Source organism: Pyxicephalus adspersus, chromosome 4 (genome assembly GCF_032062135.1).
Source record: "Pyxicephalus adspersus chromosome 4, UCB_Pads_2.0, whole genome shotgun sequence".
Lineage (NCBI taxonomy): Eukaryota > Metazoa > Chordata > Amphibia > Anura > Pyxicephalidae > Pyxicephalus > Pyxicephalus adspersus.
Window position 1 is genome coordinate 148770904 of NC_092861.1, and position 16774 is coordinate 148787677.

The 16774-nt window shown below is 39.3% G+C and overlaps 1 protein-coding gene across 1 annotated transcript in view; it reads left to right on the forward strand.

Moving 5' to 3' along the window:
- Nucleotides 1-546: 546 nt before the first annotated feature.
- The window catches only part of LOC140329915 (calpain-13-like), a 70465-nt gene continuing 54237 nt past the window's right edge, over nucleotides 547-16774 (forward strand). Inside the window, exons 1-2 of the mRNA XM_072410307.1 lie at nucleotides 547-744; nucleotides 8521-8773. Of these exons, the coding sequence (XP_072266408.1) occupies nucleotides 8537-8773 (237 nt within the window). The 5' untranslated portion in view covers nucleotides 547-744; nucleotides 8521-8536. The remainder of the gene's footprint in view (nucleotides 745-8520; nucleotides 8774-16774) is intronic.

Sequence of the window (16774 nt, forward strand, 5' to 3'; positions counted from 1 at the left end):
GGTCTGTGCACCTGCTGTACCCATTATGGAAGGCTCCCACACCCCTATACTTAGTACCTGGGTCTGTGCACCTGCTGTACCTATTTTGAAGGGCTCCCACCCTCCTGCACTGAGTTCCTGGACCTACACATTTGTTGTGCTCAATGTCATTGATAACAGTGCAGCAGAGGCAGGTAGAACAGGAAGTTCAGAGAGCAGAAATATAACAAAACACTTTCAATGGTATATTTACCAGACCTGAAAGGACCATAGAAGTCCATTGTTCAGACTGACATTCCCTTTAATGTGAAGTAGGTGCATGTAAACCAGAGATGAGTGCATTGAGCCAACAGTAATCCGCTGCAATGTACAAAGAGCCTCATAAAAATAAACCTGCACCGGTGTGTTGGCTTGGCAGCACCTTGCCCAGGTGACGTATGATCCCTATGGTGGCTGTTTGCACAAGACGGGCCAGTAAACCCCTGGTTTGCATAACAATGACAGGTAAACACAGGTAAAGCTACACCTCTACAGCCCACGTACACACACATGGTGATGAGAGCGACACTCACCTCTGTGTAGGGAACACGGCGATTACACGGCTGTTAATCATTGACAAACACACAGATATATACAGGACAACCGGAGGACGTATAAAACAAGAGGGACCAGCTGTAAACAAATATAAAATACTGGAAGGATACAAAAATTACTGACAGATCGCCCCCCCCAGCACTCTCTGATGGTGAGCGGCTGTGTGTTCAGGTAACAACGTTCATTACATATTGACCCTGTGCTACCTGTGAATGTTAGGTGTATTGTTACTCTTCTGTGTGAATGTTACCGGATACCTGACTGATATTCCCCGCCATGTGACAGATACTTGGTGTGTGCAAAGGTAGAAATCTGAATTATATTACAAAAATATAATGAATACAATAGAATGATGAAAATAATATTATAATGTATGGAAAGGCAATTATGGGGGTTTTGGAAACATGGTCGGAGGGTTCCATGCTTTGTCAGTAGCTGTTTGGGAGATTCACCCTCTCTATCAAGACACAAAATCCAGAAAATCTAAGCTATCATTAAAGCAAAAGTTGGAAAATTACCTTTTTATGATATCTACAAGGTCTCTTTATAAAGCAGTGAAACTGACATCCATTGAATTTATTCTAGTAGAGAATCATTCACTGCCTTAAAAAAAACATGAATCTGGATTCATCCCCACCAAAGAAGATCCCCACCTTTAAAATAGGATATTTATTTTTTCACTGGGGAGAGATTTGGTTTCATTTTTTGTTGCATCTCCAGGACTGAAAGTGAAGGGAGACATTATAGCATTTTTACTGGTTGAGGATTTACGTTCTTGTATTTTTTTTCTTTCTTTTTTATGTTTTATATGTCTATTATGTTGACAACGTTTAGCTAAGTCTACACAGATGGAACTTTTAAATGTTTTTAAACACTCCATACTGTCTTATCAAACAAGTTTATGGACATTTGTAACTATTTCAGGCATTTTACAGCAGGCACCCATATGCAAAATATAGTTTTATAAGCATTTAAGAATACTTCAAAACACTGGTGAACAATGCCAACAGTGGGTCCCTGTGCAGAACTGATTTGCTTTTCCACCACCATTACAATTTGGCTGCTGTGGAGGCCCCCAGTTGGTTTATAACAGTCCAGGACCTACATACAGTGGTGCAATTTGCAACTTCCCTATGTCCACTTCTCCTAGTAAATGCCTATATTGCTTTAAAAGTTAGCGTTCATAGATGGTTTAGGCAGTTAAAAATTAGAAACCCACCAAGGAGTGTTTAATGAAGAAAGAAAGAAAGAAGGAAAGAAGGAAAGAAGGAAAGAAGGAAAGAAAGAAAGAAAGAAAGAAAGAATGAAAGAATAAGGTGGCCACCATGGCAGAGGCTGGGTTTTGCTTCCTCATATCAGAGCCTTCAGCAAGGGGAAAGCAGAACAATATTCAGGATTCAGAAATTGGATGGGAACACCCCAAGGTTGGTAGGAAGACTTGAACATGTAGAGTGGTGGGTCTGTAGCTGAAATGTATGACCGGTAAAGTTTTGATGCCATAACCCCTTAGTAATATAAGAAATTGAATACAGTCCCATCATAGTCCATAGATTATCTTATCACTAATAAATCACAACATTGTAAAAATAAACTTTGAATAGTGGGAATTCCCTGGTCACATTTTACAACTGGTTAGAAAGCTTTGCCATCCATTACCAATCATACACAGTTGGATAGATTGCACCACCATGTCCAATCTTACAATCTACAGATATGGAGAAGTACTGAAATGATGATTTTATGGTATTGAAAGGTTTGCTGCTCTTACTATTGGTTGTCATTGTGATGTTTGTGTTGGTAAATGTTAATTTTTAATATCAGTATGACGGGTTTCCTAGAAAACTAACGGTTATCTCTGACCCAGACTCATCCTCTGAGATGACAGCATGGAACATTGACAGTCTGGAACTGCTTAGTGCGTCATAGGGAGCAATTCCTATTTACAAAACATATATATATCTTGATGTAACCGGCCCTAGGCCTTGTACCGGCGTCGCTGGAAATGATCTTTCGTGACTGTTTTCAGTGGCAGATGAATAAACGAGAGCTGTATGCACAAAGCCAATCTGGTCAAAAGAGGAAGGAGGGAGCTCCCAGCTTTGCTCCCCTCCATAGGTGTGAACAGCATCCTTCCCGATCATTCATTCCTCAATCCGCTATGGGGAAATTGACACTCATAGGTGAACCTAGGTGATCTAGCCAATCTGGAATTGATCTCTTAAAAATCTTTGCTACTAGTTGATAAATATTTTCAATCCATTCCAGGTTTGCTGGATCACCCTGGTTCTCTCTTGACAGTCTCGTCAGAGCTTTATCAAATCAGGCCTAATATTGGAGTTGTTTTTGCATATGGTTGGTGATTGGCTTTGGCTTTTATGTTGTCCCGAGACTCCATTTTTTGATTGCACAGCTGACCAGCATTCATCAGGTGTGAGATGAGTGAACACACATGTGCAGCTTTTTCATTCTTACTGCAAGTAATAAACCTGAGCAATAAACAGAGTGTAAATATTACAATACCAAGCAATGTACAGAGATTTGTTATCTTCCAAGGAATGGAATTTCCATGGTCAGCTACTTGTAACCAATGTAAGATCTTACCGATAACGAGGTCACCATACACAAGGCTGTCATGTATCTATCTATATAATATCTGTATCTCTAATATATGATTGTGAATGTGTATTTAACCAGATCCCCGCATATGGAATTAAATACGGTGTTACCTACATTAAGAAGATTGTTCTCAGCAATCACATTTTTCATGTACAATATATCTTAAAAATATAATCATTATAAAGACGTTTGTTTGCAGATTCTGCGGGCCATCTGCTTCTGGAATGATTGGTAATGACTCACTGCAGTGCCGTTGATCACAGCAATAAAATTTGGCGCTGCCGGTACAAGGTTCTCCAATTTATTTCAGTTTCACATGTCAATGTGACTTCCACAGTCACATGGTGGCTCTGATTTATATAATAAAACAAAAGCTTAAATCTAATTGGTTGATTTTAGGAGTATGATTTTTGATTGGATAATGTAAGGTATTAACTAATAAGTACAAGAGAATGCATTTATCATCATGATTCAGATACATTGTAACTTGTGGAAGTCTGGAAGGTCTTTGGATCAATTTATTAATGTTTTCACCCAACATTTATCCAAAATTACCAAATATTGTACATTAAATTCACCTAATATGAGAAGTAACTTTCACTCATGATTCATACATTTATCTAAATAAATCCAATATTAATTTTGGCTAAAATGTGGGTAATTGTCGTGAATATATCATTATGATTTGATCCCACTGAATGTTGCTCATTTATTAAAGGAAAGGTCTTTCACCAGACTTTCACTTGAGCCACTACAGTGTAACCTTTATAAACTCATCATGAGACAAAGGAGCTGATTTATTCAAGATCTTCAAGATTGGAGAAGATAGACAATCAGACAAACCTAGGTGATCCAGGAAACCTGGAACAGATATCTTAAAAATGAACTGCTATTAGTCGCCAATTGTTTTTTTTTTATAGCATTCTTTGTTTTTGAAAACGTTTTTTCAATATACAATTACAATTACATAACTGGGAAAGGGAAACAATTTAGGATATACAAAAACAGAATATTGCACATTCTGCAGAAATAGCAGGAAAAAGTAAAACTGTGGCGAAACTAAACATATTGCATCAAATCAACAATATGATATACATTAAAAGTGAGCATTGATAAGGAAGCCGGTAATTAGTATGAGAATGTATAACGGGGCCAAGTCCAAGAAGGAAATCCACATCAAATTTGCATTTAAAGGGTCGCGTTTAAACTCCAGACTTTCTGGATAATAAATCCAAACCCCCATACACCATTAAATTTCTCCTCGGTACTTCTTAGGCTAACTCCTCTATCAACTCTGTGGAGCCACATACCCATAGTCGCAGTGGTCTTTGACTTCCATAACATAGGAATACATTAGTTAACAGCCACAATAAGATATCTAAGAATACTGCCTCTATATGCCTTTTCTGCAATTACATTATGGTGCAATAGGAAAAACCCAGGGTCCCAAGGAATATTGTGGGTAGTGACTCTCTGTATGGGAGCCCTAACCTGCTCCTAATAAGGAGTCAAATGCTTTTAATGCTGGACCAGATCCATTCCAGGATTGCTGGATTACCCAGGTTCTCCCATGATAGTCCATCCTCTCCAGATTTGGAATAATTTAATGTTTAGACCCATTGTGTCAGCTTGATATAGATTATGCCAGAGCTTGCATAGGGTAAAGATTTTCTTAAATGTGACAGTATGTGAGCTTGATGATTGACTGCTAAGGTACATAAAGTACTGCTTTATGGGAGGAGCAGAAGGCGGTCACATGCTTCCCATATCTGGAAGACAAATAGAGCATCAGGAAAGGTCATCAGGAAAAGTCACATTGGCCAGGAAAATATAATAGATCAATTTTGGAATTCTACCCTTGGCATGCTGAAATGACCCAATATTGTTATATGGAGTATACCAATGCTTGAAATCCTCTTTAATATGCCTTGGGGAAATACAACTTGATGAATCAGCTCTTACATTAGCATGAAAATAAAAAACAAATCAAATACATCTTAGTGGCTCCAGGGTGATTCATTGAAAGTTGGAACATTGCTGAGCAAAACAGTGCAAGTTCCAGCCGATCCCTTGTAACAGTCGTCCAGCAAGAATGCTAATTGCACTCAGTCAGCCACAAGAGGGCGCACCTCTAAATCCTTGTATAACACCAAAAACAACATAAACCACAAAAACATAATACAGGAAAAGTTTAGACGCACATAACAGAAACTTGAAGCTTCTATTGTGCTGACGGCGGCTGTTAATCCCTCTCCGAAATGACTCACAAAACTGCAAGCTGGACGATCAGGGCTTCATTAAAAAACTCAAAAATTAAGAATTTTCCATTCAGTGCAATATATTTTTTCTTTTCTTGCGATATTGAACTAGCTGTGATCCTAAAACTTAAGTTAACAATTCACGCCGAAAGCGGAACAAGTTTCCACACATTGATTTTTTTTTTCCCGCTGTGAACTAAGTGCATTGATTTTAATGTACTATGTAATGCAATTGGAGCAGCAAAAAAGGAATTTTTGTCAGGCTTCATCTCCAGACGCCATTAGTTTTAATCTATTTTTATGTGATTAGCAATAATTTGTGCATTGCGAGAGCAAGGGAAAAAAAGAAGTCAATATTCTTCCATTTACATGAATTAAATGTGCGAGGGGATGCCAAGTGGAACTCTGGGGAAGGGATAGAACCTCTGCAAGGTTTTATTGGGTAATGTGAGTTCAGGAAATTGGCAAAAGACAAATGTTTTGGGGTTTTTTTGTATGTAATTGTATGTAACCGTAAGAATGAACTTCTCATCAAGTCTCTTCGGGTTGGTTCAGATCTCCTGGCAGCTGACACCTTGCTAATTGATCACTTGCACCGCAGTACTGGTCCTTAAAGAACCAGCGTCTGAGAATTTTACAGCTGGGGGTAATAAGCAGTACTGAGCCACTCACTGCCACCCCTATTCATTCTCAATGAAGCTGCCACCAAAAGCAGCTACATGAAGTCCCCACCGGGGGCAGCATTTTCTTGGTATGAGCAAGCGGTGACCGCAACACAACCACATGGCCAATCCAACCATTGCCTTCAAGCGGATTGTGCATGCAGCACAAGATCCATTATTTATGTTTAACTATCCCATCATTTGAAAACTGAACAAAAAATATCATACTCTTCCTTTGGTTTACATGGAGCAAGGGGTGAAGTAATCAACCTCCAACAGCAATGAAAGCCAAAAGGTGAATCTAATGTCTAACCTGTTTATAGTTGATACTAAAATCAGACAAATGATAATATATGTTAGCAGCTTTCTCCAGCTTATTCTGTAGCAACAGATCGAAAGAGCAAAAGCAATTAGATTACACACAAGTTGCAAAGGGAAATATAGAAGACACACACTGCCTCCCGTTCTTACCTTCTCCCTTAATTACATAGCCATTCATGGTATTATTGTGATCTCCATGAGAGGTAATAAATACCTGGAAAGGTTATGCTTAGGGCTTGTTCCTGCTACATGGATGCAGTACGTTTTACTATATACATGCTCATTGCCATTTATGCTCTACGTTTGGAACCTCATTTCTACACAAATGTAGAGCATGCTTCATTTTTCAAAGCACACGCATGTTAATGCACAACCACACATGTTGCCGCATATGTAGCAGCAGTGCATTGCTAAGGTGTGCTCAGGGTGCCATTAACAATGAACAGCAATCCAGTGCTCCAATGTGTTTTGCAGGGCTGTCTAAACTGCCCAGATTCAATCTTTTTATGTTCTTCCCCTTTCTATATTTTACTATTTCCAGTCTTCTAAGAGACACCCAAATTGAAAAATCATGCAGCTGGCTGCAAACCAAACTCCACCTAGAAGCAGCAACAGCAAAGCAGTTAAATGCATTGCACACATGCAAAAAATGATTCTGTAGCAGAATTGTGAATTATGAATTAAAAATACTTAGCATGCACCTGTCATGAAAAATATACATCTGATGACAGGTCCACTTTATAAAAGTTTTAGCAGAAGATGATGGCAGTGACCCCGCTCGACCCGATGTCCGATTTTTAAAGTCTAATTATCTTTATTTGCTTTGACTGTTACAGTTGCTTGAAATAAGTCAGCATGTGAAAAACAGATACAGAGACAGAGTTCATAAATGGAATGTTGACTGCAGCAGAACAGCCGGTAAATTCGTCTCCTGCTGTTTTCACGCGAAATCAAGTTGCTTGCATTTGTGGAACGACTTATAATAGTCGTTCTTCTAATATACTGTACAGGAGGTTCTGTAAGTTCATAACTCCATAAAATCAGTCTGGTTAAAAGTCAAACTTCCGACCAGTCAAGTCAAAGTAAACTTTATGAAGCATCGGATGACCGTTTGGGAGCTGATATGTTTTGGCAAACTCTATACTAGTGTTGTTTATTGATACTTTATTATGGGGAGCCCCTAAAATACCTGTCAGGTCTTGGGGAGCCCCTTCTAAAATTAAACAGATAGCCAAAAAGATCATTGGTGTCGCTTAAATTGACCTAAAAGGTCCAAATTGCTCATTGCTCAAGGAACCCCTAGCAACCTCTGGGCGAACCCTAGGGATCCACAGACCCCTGGTTGAGAAACATTACATGTTCACCATTTTGGCATACTCATGAACACATTGGTTATGGTAATAGTCTTATACTTTTTGAATTTTCCAGAATGGGAATGGTGCTTGCAGCCAATTGCTAACATACACACCAGCTAGTATGTCCTATGGTTGGTGGCTGTCACCAACAACAGCCACCATTCAATGGAATTGTTGGCAGTTGAGTAGTTAGTAAGCAGCCAGCAACAAGTTTGCCAATGTAAATAGTATAGAGTGTTCTTTTTGGTTGGCAAGACCAACCCATGGGACATCGCTGCTAAGTAGAAGTAGTATATATTCAAAAATGTGTGGGCACCTGACCATCATACCATCATATGGGCTGATTAGACCAGAAATGCTGCATACGTCTCATTTCTGGTAAATTAGAAAGTAATCAAAAACTTTATTCTGAAAACTACCAATACCCAAAACCAACATAATCAATAATTCTGAGCTCTGATTGGAAGATTGCTGGCTGTCATTTTTCCACAATTGTTGCCTCATAAGTTTTAAAAAAGGTTCCTGCGCTGTTTTTTGTCCGGTTTGCTTATTTTTAGAGACAGGAAATAGTAAAATCCAAAAGAAAATGTTTAAACAAATTTACCCACAACCTGGCTTAGCTTTAAAACAATCCCACTTGCAAGTGAAATCCCTTTAAATTTCCCTTCTAAAGTCAAGGTATATTATTATATCTGTCTTCTGAAATCTATACTGTAAAATTTTTTTGCATTCCAGATAACTTGGTGCTGCAATGCCGATCCCAGGGGTGTACCAGAAGGTGGCAGAGGGGCAGCAGTCTCAAAGGAAGACAGGAACTGTGGAAAACCCAAAAAAGTACAAAGGACAGGACTTCAATAACCTCCGGGAGTTGTGTCTGAACAGAAGGCAGCTGTTCGAGGATGATGTGTTCCCTGCCAGCCTCTATTCTATTGGGGAAGATCTGCTGTCTCAGGACAAACTACTCAGCATCAAATGGAAAAGGCCAACCGTAAGTAACAAACCATATGGGATTGTGGGGATTTGTAGCGCAAGGTCCTTAAAGTGAAAGAGAGAAGCAGTAGTCCCAAAGGTAACAAGTGTTGATGGCAATATGTAGATTTACAATTGCAATTTAGACAATCAGTATTTGGACAGGGTCCTCAGGTGTCCAAAGTGAAGATGCCAAGGTGCACCTCCTTTCCTACCCATGCCAAGCCAGTCCGTGCACATCTGGTCTGTGCAAATGGATGCCAATGATGATAGCTCTTTTTGGTTCAAGGATTATGGAATGGAGAGCGAAGGGTGTTGGGACAGAACTAAGGAAGTTTATTACATAATAAAATTATTGCATGTCTGTTGGGTTGACAGGAGAGTCTGAATGCCCTGCCCTGAACAATGTTGGAAGATATCCAAGTAAATGCAAAGGCAGGAGATGTTCCTACCACAAGTGTGTCCTCTCACCTCCCTTGGCACAACACGCAATGTGATAGTCCCAGATGGCAATACATGGGCAAACGATGGGCAGATGTTGCAATATGTGGCAAGCAATCCAGTAGTAGTGAAAATATCTACACAATTATCACCATACACAGACTGCCAATGATGACAGCTCTAGACTTATTACTTTCTGGTTTAAGGATTTTGGAATGGAATGAAATGGGTTTTGGGTCAAGAACAAATCAATGCAATTTAGCCTTCCTTAGTCAACATGTTAAAACAATAACAGGCTTCCATTGACTTTATCCTTACGTAATATTGTTCTTTCATCCTGGACCTGAAGTAGTTTGTAACTAATCCAAAGTCATGAAGGCCTATTGGGTTGACAGGAGAGTCTGCCCTGCACAATGTAGGAAGACATCCAAGGCAATGCAGGAGATGCTCCCACCACAGTTGTGCCCTATGACCTTCCTTGACACAACGCCCATTAAGCAGATGATGCAATATGTGGCCAACAAAAGACAGTTGTGTCAAGGTGAGCTTAACAAATAAGCAATCGTTATCAATCACAGGCAACAAACAAGAATTCAGGATCATATGGCATGTTTATTGTTTTTTTAATAGCTCATATAGTCCTGTTTCCTTCAATTATGGGCCACTTTTGGCTTCTTGGGGCAACCCAAAGGAGCAACTCAAAGCTCATTATACTTGTATTGCCTTTCCTTATCAATGCATTTCACAATATGGTCCAATTTTCTCTGTCAAAACAATTTTTTTAAAATTTTGCTGAGCCCTACTAAATAATAACTTCTACCTTTGTTAGTGAGAATTGTCTCAAACTTCACAACTTGCACCATGTTAGATATCCTGCAACATTTTTGTAAGCACCAAATGGTGCACTTAAATTCAAGTGCAAAGCAGGTCATGTTCTGCTTTATAATGGAAGTTGCAGTATGAACGAGCTCTGATATTGAATGATCACCTGGATTATCATTGTTCACCACTCAACCCAAACATCCAACATGGTTTAAAGTCATAGCCAAGAGTGCTGCCTAATACCCACCAACCAATGGAAGAGCTGCTCACTGTTTACTGTTCCATTTGCCCTATTTCTAAGGATAGTGTCTACATTTGTTCAGGTGTTTTTGATAAGGTAACAACATGGGTTTACACCTCTAAGACCATACACAATGCTGGGTGTATCTTATCAGATTATCATGTGTCATTAGCTAATATTGAACTGTTGATGCTGAGTTGCTGCACAATGGGGCACCACAAAGTAATATGTACAAATAAGGCGTGCACCAGCGGGAGGCTGTGACTATTCAATAATCATGTATTGTGACAAGGTGACTTTGGAAAACAAAAACATCTTGGAACGAATTCCAATTGCTGGAGACGATTCTTTAGTATGAATATTTGGCATGATTTGGATGATCTAGGTGGTGGCAACATTGGTGGTGCCAAACCTAACTGGGTCAACAGATTAGGTGGTAAAAAAAACTGCAAAACAACATCTCATGCCTGCTTTATTAATGGGTTATATGGGGATAGATTGGGTACGCAGTCTTTTGTTAGAATACAGCGGTGGCCTAAATAATATAGTTGGTCATTGCCTAGTCACCAATATCTCATATAAGACTTGGTATGGTTATATAATCCTCAATGTTTCTAAAAATACTTTGTTAACCTGCCATAAAGGTCTTTGTTCAATCTATTACTATTGGTATTTGACATCATTCCGTCACATGCACCCCTGGTAGACTCTATAATCCACAGTGCCCCCACCATGACTTGGTCACCATTAGAAAGCCAAATCAGACGAATGGTGTAGTCAACACTCAAGTGATCGCATGTAAGAAGTAAAAAGCTACCCTAAAACAAAGACCCAGACCTATTGGCTAAGCAAATATACAGATTCATCCTAGACTTCCATTCTAGAACTGTCAGATTGAGTTCTAGCTAATGCACAGCATATGGAAAACGTCATGAATGAATAATTCCAATACGGTCAGGATCTGTAGGGAGAACTTAAAGGGTGGAATTTTTGTTTGGAGAAGGATGGAGGTGGCAAGTGATCATAGTATGAAAGGGAGCCTTTTACAAAATACAATCCCTGAACAGGTTATTACTTTTCCACCATGTCTTTGTGGACTACATACAAGATGGATTATGTCATTGGGTGCCATGGGTGGGAGAGGCTAGTTCTGGGCTGGAAGAGTGGGGGTCCTGTGGGTGCTATAGCTGGAAATTTGGTTACAATAGTAATGGTTTGGCAAAGTATAGATATTTAAGCCTCAAAAGCATGCTGTAAAAAAAAAAGGGTGAATGGACTGCTCCATGTGATGCCCTAGGAGATGCAGTAATAAATAGGCCAACCAGTATTGACTGCAGATTGTAGACATTAAATTGCAATTTTGTACTGGCACAAAGCACTCAGGTCTCCAAAGCTAAGATGCCAATGTGAGCCTCCCTTTTGCCCCATGCCAATACAGTTCTTGCCCATCTGCATGTACATTGAGAGGATCTGTGCAGAAATTGTAAAGAAATGTCTGCCAATCATGATGGCTCTAGAGTTGCTGCCTTGGGGCATGGTGCTGCTCCATTATATGATATTACCAGTATGACATGGCCTATGTGATCGATTGGTTGAGTCTGTTATCCAATCAAATTTAATATGTGGTCAGATAAACACACAGGTATGGTGCCCAGATCATTATAATATTTAGAATATTACAGAACCTCTTCACATCTCATTAGGTGTTCTGTAGACCAGCAAGGACAAACCAGGCAGGACTGAGAACACTTCTTGGGATTTCAGTGCAGCAGAAGCCGAGTTGTCAGATCACTTTAGGAATTTGTAGTTAAATGGATGTCTTGTAGATCAACAGGTATTTTGCAGCCTTTCTACAGAGGCAAAATATGTGAATATATTGCACTGATATAAACTTGACACATTCTTACTGCTGCACACCAATCTTCTGTTCAGGATTCGCCTACCATCTTTTTAATACAAATACTTTTTTTCCACAATATGTTCAGTCTCTGTTCATTGTTGCATCTTCTTTTCTTACAAACACTGGGCATGATTTATTAAAGCTCTCCAAGGCTCGAGAGGGAACACTTTCATCAGTGAAGCTAGGTGATCCAGCAAACCTGAAATGGATCTGGTCCAGGATTCCAAACATTTGCTTGACTTTGAAGAAATACATTTTAGGTTTGCTGGCTCACCCAGCTTCCCTGATGAAAGTGTTTCCTCTCCGGCCTTGGAGAGCTTTAATAAATCCGACCCTTTGTTGTTTATTCTATATTAAAGTGTATGTAAAGGCAAATTCAAAAATTTGTCAGACGTTCAATAAATAAGTAAAAATGTTTGGGGCTTTGCTCTGTCTGCCAGGGTACAGTTACCCCAGGACTTTCTGGAAGTAATTAGTTTTTTTTGTTACTGTTGGATTTGGAAGAATATTTTTGGAACAGCACATAGCCCCACAGATATTTAGAGGATTGAATTCATCAGAAAGATTTGACCGCTGTGTTTGATGATTGAGCCAAGGGGTGGTCTCTCCCCCTCCCCCTTCTATTGGGGTTTTTGGATTTATGTTTGAACTCTGTTGTGATTGAGACCTTAGGCAGTGATTGCTCATATCTCATGCAGAATTCTAAGGTGAACAATATTTTCCCCTGAGCAAGCAGGTTCCCCTTTGAAACGCGTCAGCTTATATATGTATCGAATTGTCTTTAATGTGATTCTTCACCTTGGATTTATTTAATGTTCATTTTTATTGTTTATGTTTGATTGCTGTGTTTAAATATTGACACAATTAAGTAAAAATTTGAAATAACATTTCTAAGTGTTATTATCAAGCCACATGAAAATTCCCTACTTGTTCAGGTCTGACTTGTTTCAGGTCCTGGTCTCTTCTATTATGAGGGGAAATTCCCCAGTGGGGACGCCTGTTTAGGGAACAAATCACTGGGATGAAAATTGTGTTCACCCTGGAGAGATTTCTTCTTTTACTGTTTCCTGTTTTTATTGTTTACTGTTGCATCAATTTATTAAGATATTTACCATTCCCACGCCAAGTATATGAAACTGGGTTGACATACACTGCAAGCGTTGGTGAATGAGGGTGATATGTGACCCCCAAAATTTGTTGGCTGCCTTCTGATTGAATACTAAGTTGGACCCATTTCCCGTTCTTCTAGGAACCATTCGTTACATCTGATTTTTCAGTTTAGGAGATGTTCAAGTTTCTTATATAACTGCACCCTGAATCTGGAAGTTCCAGCACCCCTTTTTTTTCTCCTGTATAGATTTAAAGAGACCCTGTCACACTGACAAAAGGCTTTTTCTCTGTTGCCCTCCATCCCTTAAAATTGGGTATGGCGGCCACAATGTTGTACAGAACCAGCGGCTCATTACCACCCCAACTGATTAGTTGACCCGCAGGCCTTGTACTTGTATTCAGCCTTCGACCTGTGCTAAGGGAGATATTTCATATTTATGGTAGAATAGGGCAGTCCAGGTGTATGAGAGCGGCTCATTATTCTGTAACATGATATAGGAAGTTAGCTCGGAGTATAATAGAACCTGCCTATCTGCTGTATATAATCCTTTGTACACATCGTATATCAGAGGCTGCAAAGTTCAATGGATTTTTCTTCCTTGCCATAGCGTAGATAATTCTGTACACAAAGGATTATATTATGACTCAGCTATGTCTTACAACCAATGTCCAGGCTTCTTGTGGGGTTGGGAGGGGGACTGAACCTGGCAGAGGACTTCCTATATACAGTATGATATAGTATTACATAACTGAGTGCTAAGAAACCTTAAGAGATAAGGGGGTGGGTGTTCCCATAGTACAGGGGTGTCCAAACTTTGTGCAAAGAGGGCCAGATTTGGTGAGGTGAAAATGTGTGGGGGCTGACCACTATCCAGGATTAGTGTGGGCGTGGTCTGCGCTGGTCCCGCACAGCACACGCCCACCGTGTGGGATTCCCTATGCACGGAGTCCTGTGTCAGTGCTGGCTCCATGCAGAGCAAGTTTTTGTAACTATAGTGGGCGTGGTCTGTGTGGGTCCCGCACAGCACACGCCCGCTATATTGACGTACACATGCACACATGGGGACTCCCGCCCTACCGATTATGCCTGCTGAGTAGCGGGCTGATAATTGCAAGGAGGTTGATCAACTCTAATGAAATATAAAATAGCTTTTTTGTCTGCATGTATTTTATACTTTGGTCTACAGTGCTGGCGGGCCGCATAATATTTATTTTATGAAGGAGGCTGCGGGACGGTGGAAATCTGAACACGGGCCGCAATTGGCCCCCGGGCCAGACTTTGGACATATCTGCCATAGTAGTAGATCAATGAGAAACACAATGATTCTGTGTGATTGTGAAATGGTCACATATATACCAGTAATGTGAATGGGATTTTTAGAAATTGCAAACCCAATAAGTCACTATGGCTTATGTTGTGTTCATATTAATCCTAATGTTATGCTGATAATTTACTCAAATCGTCTTTTTCTCCTGTGTGCATCACTGCGCTGAAAGGGCAATCAACTTCTCCTAACATAAAATGAGAATATTTACATATCAATCAGACTTATGTCATATCAATTTAATCATTAGATTGGTTTATTTTTAGGGGGTAAAAATCTGGGGGTGTGAAAATTTTGCAAGAGCTGCATAGAAAAAAAAAATCTTTTTTTTCTTTCTTTTTGTTCCGAATAAAAAGCGGGAAAATAAATCTGCTACCAAATAATTACACTGGTCAATAAACATTTTCTGGACAAACAGATTAAAGTCATTTTAGGTTATGTTTGATGCACAGATTTCACATATGGTATTGGTTTTGCTAGATTGACTCCAGTTTTTGAAATAATGACCTCAATAATAACCTCATGGAAAACTAATGAAACATAAAGATTAAGCAAAATTATACTAGATATGCCTACATATACAAAATTACATTTTTGAAATATTTAATGTCAATATATTGTCTATTTATATTTATATATAGTGTATTTACAGAACAAATCACAAACAAGGCATTGAAAACCTCAGTTTGTATGATATACTTCTATGCTGATGATCAGGACAATCACCTTGAACGCTCCAGCAGTAGTCTGCCATCACGAGTCTCTCCCATCTACCCTGATTCCTTTCTTCCATCACCTTTATATGTTGATGGATACTCTCCCCTTGTTCCTCACTGATATCACCAAGGTTTTCTGGAAATTTTTGCAAATGGCTATGGAGAGAGTGTACCTTTATGCTCATAGTAGCACCCAAATCTTTAAAGTTTAGGAGCAAGTTTTGTACCAGTTCTTCATAATTTTGTGCTTTATGGTTCCCCAAGAAGTTTCTGACAACCATGACATAGCTGTGCCAGGCAGAAGCTTCAGTATCAGTCATGTAACTTGTGAAATTTGAATCATTTATCAGTTTCTGAACCTGGGTCCATCAAACATTCCTGCTTTTAATTTTTCAGTATTCAATCCAGGGAAGAATCTAATGTATTTAAATGAAAATGTATTTGCAGCAATCACCGTCCTTGTTCAGAGCTCTAACAAATTGCTTCATTAATCCCAACTTTATGTGTAGTGGAGGGAGAATGATTTTTTCTTTGTCAACCATTGGCTCGGTAATGATGTCGCTGCACATTTTTTCATGTTTTCCCTTGGAGGCCATGTCATTTTTTTTTCCAGTGATCCTGCTTTGCTCTACTATCCCACAAGCAGATGAAACATGGGAACTTTGTGTATTCACTTTGCTGTCCATGTGGGAAGTTTACCATGTTTAAATCAACACATATGGACCATTAGTGTTCATGATGGCAAAGCTTTTGTAAGACCATTTGGATATTTTCATATTCTTCTTTAAGTTTTGTTAGGTGACCAATTGGAATTGATGTATAGCAGTTGCCATTATGCAGTAAAACAGATTTCAAAGTTGGAGTGGAACTGTCTATGGAAAGCGGCCAGTCTTCTGCTCGGTATTCTGGTACTCCCATATGGGCTAGTAGTCCAGGGATGTTACAACACAAAGTCTCCATCTTCACTGAAATATGGTCGGAGTGTCACCTCTCTTGTCCTATATAGCGTTATTTTAACTTCCGGTCTCAGACAGTTCTTTTCTTTTAGCCTGGATGATAAAAGTTCAGATGTTTGTTGTGACAGACTTAGGTCACGTACTCATTGAGCTCTTCTTGGGAGAACTGCTGGTTTGATGAAACATATTCACTTCATATTCACTGCTAACTCCTGGATTACACTCCCTGTATATCCTCTGTTTCTTGTAACGATTGAAACCTTTTACAATCACAGCACACAAATAACAATCATTATGATGATTTCTGGGCTCTTGCCATACCAAAAGTACACTACAGTTCAAACTTTTCAGTTTTCCATTTTCCCACTGACGTAGATATCCATATGGAGCGCCCAATATTTATCTTGGTCCCCCAGTTTAATACTTAAATATACAAGATATGCTTGTTTCACCCATTCTGTAATGTTTCTTCTCTGTTTTTTCTGAAAATATTCACCACAAATGTAGCA